This window comes from Chaetodon auriga, chromosome 10, assembly GCF_051107435.1.
Source record: "Chaetodon auriga isolate fChaAug3 chromosome 10, fChaAug3.hap1, whole genome shotgun sequence".
NCBI classification, from domain to species: domain Eukaryota; kingdom Metazoa; phylum Chordata; class Actinopteri; order Chaetodontiformes; family Chaetodontidae; genus Chaetodon; species Chaetodon auriga.
In genome coordinates this window covers 2,384,640-2,395,778 of record NC_135083.1, presented here as the reverse complement: position 1 = coordinate 2,395,778, position 11,139 = coordinate 2,384,640, and the positions used below count along the sequence as shown (strand labels likewise).

Here is an 11,139-nt window from a genome sequence, read left to right as displayed (position 1 = left end):
GTGTGTCATCTCTCATCCTTCGAGATGTCTGCAAGTCTCTGGAGCGGTAAAGGACACTTACTGTGTTTCCAAGAAGGTCCTCGATTACAAAACCAAACTGCACCGCTTTCAATTCTGTATCTGTAGGGACACACAAAGTCTCAGGGCAGAATTGTGCCTTTTGGAGCAAGAAATCACGGCTGCAAAAGAAAGTTTGAGTTTGTGGCCAACGACTACAGATGGAATTGCACCAGTACAGTTATTTGTTACAAGTACTGAATGACATGATCAGCTGTTGGCTTGCCAATGAAATACAAACACTTGCTGCAGCAGGAGCAAGTAGTTCCGAAATTTCACCTGTTAAAAGCCGAATTTTTCATGAGATGTCATGAGATGTTTTGTGACAGCTTCACTTTAGCTCTTTTGTGTGTGTCAGCATTCATTTTCAACCGTTCTGCATGAACGAATCATTGGTGTGAAGCGAAGCGATGTTCATACACTGCAGGGAAATGGTGGGATGTCAGGCTAGCTGTGGAGGTGGATGGTTTGCCTTCTGCTGCACTTTGAGACAGAGTGACATGTCTTCACAGCTATTGGATGGACATTTATAAAGACCTTTAGTGCTCCCAGAGGGATCCCCGTCTCCCAGAAATGACATTTACAGACAACTAATTTGCCACAGTAATTACACTGTGGAACTGCAATGCCGACCAGGTGACATTTTCTATTAACATGAGGAAAGAGTGCTAATTATCGTGTCTGGCAAGTCGCAAAAATGTTTTAAATGTTTTCCACCAAAATATCTGATCTTGCAGTACATCTGTTCGTACTGACTGGGGCATTGTTAAACTTTTTTATTGTTATATAAAGCACTTGCATGGAAAGATCAGGACCTGGTTTAACACAGAAAAGGCTGCACTGATTTGAACCATCGTGTATTTATTAACATTTAACACCAGCCTGGCACTAAGAGCTTTTGTTGTCCATAGCTAACCACAGATACGGGTCCAGATGAGAACCTGGCCTCCGGTCTCACAGTCCTGAGCTCTGTGCCTTGCTGTTTGCCCACCATGCTTCATTAACACAAGAAACGTTGCCTCTGTGCACAATCCAGGCAGGGCTTACATTTGTGACACAGTAAAATTGAGAAAGCAGCCTTATTAAACGTTATTTGTAGAAGATGGAGCTGCCAGAGGATGAACCCTACTAGACTCTGATGAGTCCTCAAAGTCAAACTTTCCACTGGACAAATTATTTCAGCCACTCCATGAGCTTAATGCTAATGTTAACATGCTGAAATGTAAACATCTGCAGGTTTAAACAGTCAAAGGGGGCTGCAGCGGAGGGGTCATACTGCTTCTGGTCCTGGTGAGACAATGAAATACAATCCAGGACGTCCAGATTGAGTAAGACGTCCATGAGTTTGACCTGCAGTATCAGGGGCCAAACCACAGTACAAAGTAAGGATTAGCCATGTTTTCAACATTTAGCACCAGTTCATCTGACAAAGATCCACTTCAGACTGATGAGAGTCCAGCCAAGCTTGACCGTGTAGGGTTGAGCCTCACAAACTGAGTCTGACATGTCCTAAAGTGGCCACCGTACACAGGAGAAGGTCTGATACCACCTGTGGCAAGGATCTAAGAGTACGACTATGAAAGAGGTTTTATCATCCTCACATCAGCCTCATGGGGCTGCTACCTTTAGTCTTATCATGCAACCATGACCAACATCCTTTCCATTCAAGGTGTGATGGGAGGTCTGAGAGAGAGAGGGAGAGAGAGAGAGAGAGAGAGAGAGAGAGAGAGAGAGAGAGAGAGAGCAAGAGAGAGAGAGAGAGAGAGAGAGAGAGGGAGGGAGAGAGAGAGAGAGAGAGAGAGAGAGAGAGAGAGAGCAAGAGAGAGAGAGAGAGAGAGAGAGAGAGAGAGGGAGGGAGAGAGAGAGAGAGAGAGAGAGAGAGAGAGAGGGAGGGAGAGAGAGAGAGAGAGAGAGAGAGAGAGAGAGGGAGGGAGAGAGAGAGAGAGAGAGAGAGAGAGAGAGAGAGAGAGGGAGGGAGAGAGAGAGAGAGAGAGAGAGAGAGCGTTTCCCTTTCAGGGAATCGTACATTCATGCACTCGTCCCACCTACAGCGACACGCTGCCGTCGTACCCTTTTATTCTCTGCTCAGCTACATCTGCAATTTTTCAAGGATAGAATATATTTATCATTGAAACACTCATGTGGAGCCACTCAACAGAACTCAGACCAGCAAATAACTGCTTTCCTAAGATTTCCTCAGATATGACTCATCCATCACACATCTGCATTTTTCATCATCCGCTGTTGTTTATAGGTGACACCTGTTTTTCACATACATTACAGCCCTGATCCTCCTTCATTCTTTACCTTTATTTGTTCTTCTTCTTCTCAGCTGAAACGTCTGTTCATGTGTAAGCATACGTCAGATTCCTTCTATGTGTACTCGTACCTGGCCAATAAACCTGATACGGATTTTAATTTCAATTTTGAAGCAACATTATAAAATTAATTGTTGTCATTTGTGGTGGAAATGTCACTTGCTTCCACGTTCAAGGTTACATAGCATTTGCCTAAAAATGCTATGTAACCTGTGTTTGCACACACACACCTACACACACACCTACACACACACACATGCAGACACTGTCTAACACACGTTTGTTTTGTGCCTATTTTTACTTTGGCTTCCACCTGCCCAGTCTGTGTTTCCAGTCAAAATATTAGACTGAATTAAGCTGCAGGAGGTGACTCACACACACTCACTCACACACACTCACTCACTCACTCACTCACTCACACACTCACACACACAGAGGGGGTGGGGGGGGGGAGACATTCTGCATGGACCAACATTGCCCTCTGCTGAAAATAAAGTCTCATCACAAACACTGAAACGTGCATGTCTTTTCCAAACTGACCACTTGGGGGCGCTCATGCGTTATTCTCTCAGTCACAGCACACATGCTCAGTCAGAGGATATCAAGCAGATGCATTTTTTAACTTTAACATGTTTTGAGAACAGGCAGCCAAGAGGAATCTGCGTCAGCCTTTGTGGGCTGAATGAAACTCTTCATCCCTTCATGCTGACATTTGAGGCGTCTGTCTGATCTCCTGAGCTGCTGCGGTTCCTCTCACAGGAACTTCATCACCGTTTAGAGTGGAAACAGAGTCGAGTGCTGCTGCTTACAGGACACTGACAGAGAGACGGCGAGGCAGAGAGGTCAACATGAAGAACAGGACACATCTTAAAGGTGGACTCACCAGCCTCCTCCCTGTTACTCATACTGCTTATATACATACTTACATAGAAATTTAAGTGTACTAAATATAAGAATTTTGTTTGTGTACTTGTACTTCTTGTAAATAAGTATGTTATATGTTTTGTTTTTACATTAATATGTAAATCTACAAAACACATCAAATGTACGCACTGAATCTGTGATTAGAGCTGTTTTAATGAATTTCCAGCCACACAGATAAGGAAAACAGGCATTATTTTACATTTTTGTTAAACTCAACAAATTCATGACGAGACCAAAACCAACATGTGTCGGTCCATCTGTCCATCTGTCCACACGTCCACCTGCTCCACCGTGTCTGCACTAAACTCAGTATCCCTCCGCAAATCTCCTCTAAAAATGGACTTTTATGGTTTTTTCTTAAGTGGTGGTATTTGTTGTAATCATGTAATCAGGAAGAAGAAGAAGAGGAGGAGGAAGAAGAGGAAGAAGATTAAAATCTTCCTCACATTAATACATGAAACAAACAGAAACGTCATATTTCCATCGTCTTTTCTGCATTTTGTCACCACTGAGGTTTGACTGACTGGCGCTCTTCTTCTGCAATGTTATAACGGTTTTCTGGATACTGGATGGGGAATTGGCGCCACCTACAGCTCATCTCGACGAACTAACTCCTAATAATCGCAAAACAACAAACATTCATTTGCATTTTTGGTTTTGTCGATTTCCACGGAAAATGGTTAAAATCTGCATGATTGAGATATGTTGACAAGATAAACACAGAACATCACCAGAGTTGTCTTTTAAGCCTCCTTTTTTCTCTAGTTTGGTCGCCACCAACTTAACTTTCTGTCTGCCGTTTCATTGGACAGGCAGCAGCGGGTACGAGCACACTGTCTGAATGAATGTGAAGATGAAAATACTGATCAAAGCAGCTGTCACTGTAGGTTTATTACGTGATCATTAATTTAGATTCTTGCTGCGTCCGTCTGCCTGCCATGGACTTCATGGACACTCTGCATCATCTCTGTGGTGCGTTCAGAGGCAGCGGACACGGCAGTACATCAGGACCCAGCAGGCTGCTGTTGAGATTGAATCTGTGACCTTTTGCTGACAACAGGCTCGAACCGCTAATCCATCCTGCTGCCCTTCAGCTGATGGCTGATGTGAAGAATTTCTCTGGTGACGCTGGTACCTCATGTGATAACCTGATGCTTAAATGTACATCAGCATCTCCAAATAAAGCTGGTTTGATTCTGAAATATGAAAAATACACAAGTACCGGTGGGAAAATAAACTCATATTTATTGATTATTCATTGACAGAAAAGAAAGATTTCTAAAATACACAAATAAATGACATCAGATGTCATGGTTCTTCATTACATAAAAGACAATGATTCATAATCTTCAACTTAAATTTTATATTATTTTTCATTAGTGTGACACAAGTTTTTTAATCTGAAGAATATTTGACCACACATCACGATGACTAGACATTCCTCTGTACAGGTAAACGGCAAAGAGACAATTATTTACAGTAGGACACACAGAGTAGCTTCTGTTGCTGCAGTCAGAGCCATACAGACGACGCCTTTGTTTCTAGAAGCTGATTCATATCACATGCTTGCTAATGCTAAGCTAATGTCACCTACAACAGGAAGTTCTGGAGAGAAAGTGTGTTTCTGACTGTGCAGCCGTCAGAGGCCGAGTGTCGTGATTTACAAATCGAAGACATTCAAAGAAGTAAACTGTGTTGTCACAACATAAAATTCTGAATTCTCTTATCAGCAGAGTTCAACTCTGGACTAAGAACACATCAAATGATACAAAATTAAATAAATGTCTTCCCCTCATCATCATCAAAACACACTTAAAATCTGTCAAAAAAGACAATAAAAATGGTTTTCTCTGCGAGTTTTTATTTTCCCTGCACGTATCTTAACATTGTGACTTTACATAGTGAAATCTCAAAAAAGCTCTTTCCTCTCTGTTTACACATCATGCTTTCAGTGTCTTCATGGTTTTAACTGTGCATAAAAAAAAACCCTCTGTACTGTGATTGAAGGACCCACACACACACACACACACACACACACACACACACACACACACACACACACACACAGAGCGCCTTTGCACTAAGTCTGTAAATGGCTCTGGCTGCATTCTCAGGTTGCACTGCCCTGCTGACAACAGGTGGCGACAAAAGCTCACAGAAAAGAAAGACGAGAGGAGGAACACAGGTTAGATTATACATAGCCCTCCTGTCCCATGCCTGTCTTCCTACAGGCCTACAGTACTGTTGTCAGGGTTGGTGAGGTTCCTCTTTCATGTTATCGGCAGTGCATGTACATTCTGGAAAAACAATGAGTACCAAAGACATTCTTCATCCAAACAGCTCCATTACTTAAAGAACCTGCTTGTTTACCTGGAAACCAGACCTCATCAAACCTCAGGGAATCTGGTTCCATTGACTCAAAACACGGTATCATTAAAAGGCAGATTATGTGTTTGCATACAACTCACAATATTTCGACAACCTCCCACCAGTTAGGATTTTAAAAAGTCATTTTTCCCCTCCAGTTTTTTTGTAGCGGTTAACAATGAAGGATTTTTAACCACACACCTCTAATCCCCTGACATGCATCCGGTTACCCTCTAACCCTGACTGTTCTCCTGACGTCGATTTGATTGACAGCATGCAAATCGTGACCTGTATCTGCTCCAGACAGCAGATGTTCGACCCCTCAGAGGTGTTCCTCAGTCCTCTGAGTTCAGACGGGGTCCAGAGAAGGTCACGACTGTTTGCAGTGACCCATCTCGACTCACTGCCTCATAGTTGGATTTTTCTACCATTGTGGAAAAGGTTGGATGATTTAATTTGCCGTCTTCACTTGGAAAACGTCAGATTTCATTGCCAGTTCCTCAACAGTTCTGCTGATAGTGACAGTAATGCCATTATTTTCCTCTGTGTGGCTGTTATCATTCCCTATTGCAGGCAATATCAGCCAGTCTCCTCTCACTGTTCAGAGCCATAGAAAGCTGCACTAGGCAAATTCTGTAAGAGGACAACAGTCCAGCTGTGACAAAGAAAACCATCCAGTCCCTCAAAACAAGCTTCAGATGGACAAACCCATCAGAAGCCTGCAGGAAGTGATGACTTTATACTGAAGAGTGACATCCAGACAGCTCTCTGTCTACTGTTGGACTCACAAATGTTCTGATATCTTTCTTTTTCCATCACTTTGGTTCACTGTAGCATAAAGCTTTTCTAACAGGTTTGTCACGTTTAGAGTGTTGTGTGCAATTTACAGACATAATTTTACATGTTGTCAAAGATAAATAAAATGTAGCTACCTGTTACTATCATGTGCAAACAATGTGCAAAGTTGCCTAGTGCAGCTTTAGCGAACCCAACAATCGAGAAGACGCATCATTCTCTTCCCATGGTTCCATCACAGCCGCCCACTAAGTCTCTGTAGACCTCTGCAGGTTCCATGTATCGTACAATCAGGCAGGTCGGCATTCCAACATCTTCTTGAAGGCTTTCCTGAAGCTATCATCCAGGAAGGCGTAGAGGAACGGGTTGAGGCAGGAGTTGGCGTAGCTCAGGCTCGTTATGAAGTAGGAGATCCCGATCAGCAGTGGCGTGGTCCTCAGGTCCGTCGTCAGAGCCACGATGGTGCTGAGGTGGAACGGCGTCCAGCAGAACAAGCACACAGCCAACACAATGAACACCATGATGGTGACTTTCTTCTTGGCCTTGTCCAGCGCCTTGGCATTGCTGTTGAGCCGCATGTTCCTCAGCTTGTAGAGCATCATGGTGTACAAGATGCAGATGGTTGAGACCGGGATGGCGAAGCCCAGGATGAGCGTGTAAATCCGGCTCGCTTTGAACCACAAACTCTCAGGGCTGGGGAAGCTGAGCACGCAGCTCTTCCTCCCATCATCTGGGTTGACGTAGACACCAGCGAAAACAGTGAAAGGCATGACGATGAGGATAACGAGGATCCAGACGCACAGTGAGATTATTTTGGCTGCTCGGTAGGTGCGGTAAGGCATGCGCTTGGACCTCACCGTGGCCAAAACGACCAGGTAGCGGTCGATGCTCATAACGGTCAGGAAATAGATACTGGAGAAGATGTTGTAGTGGTCTATGCTGAGGATGACTTTGCACAAAACCTCACCGAAAGGCCAGTAGTGAAGCAAGTGTTCGGCTATGTTGATCGGCAAGACCAAAGTGAACAAGTCATCGGCGATGGCCAAGTTCAGGATGAACATATTGGTGACTGTTTTCATCTTGGGGGCTTTGAGGATGACATAGATGACAGCCGTGTTGCCTGTCAGTCCCACTGCACAGATTACTGAGTAGATGACCGGTAAAATGACATAAAGGTCAGCGTAGAAGTAAAACTCAGAGGAAGGAGTGCAGTTCAGCTCAGTGTGGTTCCCCGACGTGACCGAGTAGAAGTCCACAGAGTCGTTGCAGACTGGCGGTGCACCGCCAGGGATAGAAACATTCTCCATGTTTGAAAACGTGAGACAGAATTTGGCAAATTAAGAGTATCTGAACATTGTGAGATGAATAGTCACTGATTTGACATAAATTAGAGAAACATTAGAGTCTTTGTCTTCTGTTTTAGACATTTTCTCATGTTAGATGCATCAGTTTTTGGGCCTAAAAAGTTGGATATGCACAGTTCCACAAAAAAAGATCAAATTAAATCCTCCATTACATCACTGGAGAGGAGCTCACCCTCTGACCACTGGCACACAGCAGAGAGGAGACCAGTATTTAGAGTAACTGTTCTGAGGTCCAGGGGCCACCAGAAGGTCACCGAGAGGGTCCACAAGTTAATTTAGGCTCAGTAATTTCACTGTTGTTTCAGTTTCTGGGATGTTACAAAAAAGAGAGAAAAACTGGACTTATGTAAACTGTTCCCACGTACTTACCTTCCCTACTGCACAGACAGGTACAGAGTGATGTGAGGAAATCAGATTCATAACTATTAATCCTGTCATCTTAATTTCACGTATAAAAATTCGTCCTAGGAGAGTTTTACCGCGGTTAGATGAACATCTGTTCAGTGTCCTGAACGTGAAAACGCTCCAGACTTCCTGCTCCACGCGCTCCACTATCACTGAGTTTCAGTTTGGTTTTCCATTTCCAGGTCTTTAAAAACACTTTGTTCGTTTCCACGCGGGTTCACTCCATGACTTCTCCCTGATGAAGGCGGCGTGAATATCACATCCTGCCGATGTCGCGTTTGTCTTCGTAATATATATCCTTCCTCTCTTGCTCTGATTCTCTCCCTCCCGATATCGAAGATCCAAAATGAGATTTTAAAGGTTGAACGTGTCCATGAGGAGCTTCACGATGGCTGTTTCTGGTTTCGGATGGTGGAGTTTCCTCTCGGTGCCTCCTGTGCGCTTTGGAGAGGGTTTTACGCACGAGTGGCGCATCCCGAAATCTGGACAACAGAGAGATGTGATCATCAATTAGCTGTCTGGCAAACATTTTAAACATCCCTTGAGACAGAGAGGATGCAGGCTGATTCAATAAGATCACCGTTTACTGTCAACAGATTGAAATAAACGGAACTGGGTCAGACTTTGAACTACTGGACAAGTTCTTCTCTTTCTAAAAGACATTTATCCTGAACAGACAACGCACCACAAACAACACTTTACCACTTAAAGCGACGTGATTTTGACATGCAAATTAACGACGGTTTATTCCCAAATCCAAGCACAATAACCAGACACGTGTGAGGGGGAACAAGAAACTCTGTTAACCTTTAAAGTCCTGTTGTGGTGGAAGCAAATTCATATTACATGATCAGCTATCAAATCTAAGCTACGACGACTTACTGTGTGATCAGCCGACGACAAACCGAAATGGATCTGGAGAAAGTATTTCACAGAAGGGAATTCAGGCGGGTTCACCCTCCTCAGAGTCCCCGGTAAAGTGTCTCTGCTCCGGTTTCCGTCTGTGGAACACGCGCTGCGCTCCAGCCTCTCTCTCTCTCTCTCTCTCTCTCTGACGGCGGCTGACGTCATTCTGAGTGTCCGGTTGAATTGGTGCTTGTCCTCACTTCTGGATGTCTCTGTCCACTCATCGCCTGTCCATCAAGCTTTGCTGTCCACCCCCTGCGATATTTGTGAGATGCAGAAGTTTTGTGGAGGATGGAGTTTTGTTGGTGTGGAGGCGGAAAAGTTTTCTGTTTTCTAACAGTGGCCCCTTCACATCAGATCAAATTACTGATGTTTGACCAATGTTTTCTTTATTTCTTTTTTCTTTTACTGTGTCTTTTTTACACCTGCATTTCACTGTCAATATATTTTACTGTGAATGACCTTTGTTATGTCTTAGCATGTATTTTAGCATTCATTAGCATCTATTGTCCAGCCATTGTCTAAAGTGTAGTGTCAACTCCTCATGTCAAGTTAAGACAGCTTCATGTGTAAAATCAGGGGAATGACCCTTTAAAGTGCACTCATGAACCTGAGGGAGGGATTTAAAACGTTTGTCCTTGTGTCCTTTCACAGAAGACAGTTGCTTCTGGTTTGGATTTCAGTGCAAAGGTAATGGCTGGATTATATTATTATAATTAAGTGCTGGATTGATGGGATTTGACATAAAGCTTCTGGTTTGGGTTTCTAACGAAGCATCAGGAAGTTTTTAATCTCATTTTTCAATCTCAGCAGCTGAGCTCACTCAGCGATGGGAGAATTGGAATCAAGCCTGGAAGTCCGCCTGGGGGAGACACTTTGACGTCTTCTGTGCAAATCAAAAACTTTCAAGATTTCCCCGAGGACGGAAGACATGGAAGAAACTTTCCATCACAGCGGAGCAAGATTTGTAGAAAGTTTTAGGCTCGGTGGCTCTTTGCAGCGTGACAGGCAGCGAGCGCTGTTTTTGTCTAGAACACTTCGACAGATAGATGCCAAATATGAAATTGCCTTCTTGACTGCGCCATCTGTGCCAGTCCTCTCCGATGCTTCCTTTCTTCTTTCACTTTTCATCACAGCCTGAAACTGGGGTTCACGTGATTGATGCCGCGTTTTCACTTTTGAGCTGAACAGCCTCCTCTCATGTTCTCTCTTCCTTTGCCTTTTCTTTCTAAGCATCGTTCAGTTCATGTTTCTGTCTCTTTGTGTCAGTATCTGAAGGAGATCTCGTCGTGTTTTAAACTGCCTGGATGCTGCGTGCGTCTGCTCTGAATCACTGCGAGCATTTCAAACCCAAAAACTTTGAAAGAGGCACTTTGGGACACTTTTCTGTTTCAAAATGCTTCTTATAGAGTCAAACGTCTGTAGGATTTATCCTTCATTACGGCTGTTGAGATGTTTCAGTCTCCACCAAAGTGGTGGACCAGCAGACCATCTGACCGTAAGACTGATGTCAGACCAGCAGTCCATCACCAGAGCAAGTGCAAGTCAAATTCTCTCACTGCCCCATTTCATTGGATGTCTGGCCCAAATCATTTCACAGTATTTGTATTTCTCCAGGTTGTATGCAAATGAAGAGGGCAGTGTGCCATGTCTACAGGGTCTGCTTCACTTTTACTGTCCATCCAGTCACAGTACATGTATGCAGAAAATAAATAGATGACCTGTGAGGAAACTTTAGCCATTCATTTCGATATGATTTATTAAAGTATGGTAAGTGAGTAACACATTCTCAGCCCACTGAATACAGTGTCAAAATTACCACTGTTCCACCCGGGCTACCACTGTCATTGTTTGACTGTAATTGCTGTTGGCTCTAATAAAAATCCATTATCCAGTCATTCACTCTTTGCCAGATTTCCTGTTGTGCTTATACTTCAGCGATCCGGCCTTCTGTCCGTCTGCCTGACTGATATGTTTGTCTGTTTTATCAGGCTGCCAGCCTT

The 11,139-nt window shown here is 43.8% G+C and overlaps 1 protein-coding gene across 2 annotated transcripts; it reads right to left on the bottom strand.

The window, feature by feature from the left end:
- Positions 1-4,522: 4,522 nt before the first annotated feature.
- npbwr2b (neuropeptides B/W receptor 2b) lies at positions 4,523-9,233 on the bottom strand. Of its 2 annotated transcripts, none has more exons than XM_076740047.1 (2): positions 9,113-9,233; positions 4,523-8,712 (listed from the first exon to the last, which is right to left on the bottom strand). In XM_076740047.1, the coding sequence occupies exon 2, from the start codon at positions 7,766-7,768 to the stop codon at positions 6,752-6,754; it is 1,017 nt and encodes a 338-aa protein (XP_076596162.1). In that variant the 5' UTR covers positions 7,769-8,712; positions 9,113-9,233; the 3' UTR covers positions 4,523-6,751. The 2 variants fall into 2 exon arrangements, with proteins under 2 accessions (XP_076596162.1, XP_076596163.1); XM_076740048.1 differs by having other exon boundaries at positions 9,109-9,210.
- Between the last annotated feature and the right edge of the window lie 1,906 nt (positions 9,234-11,139).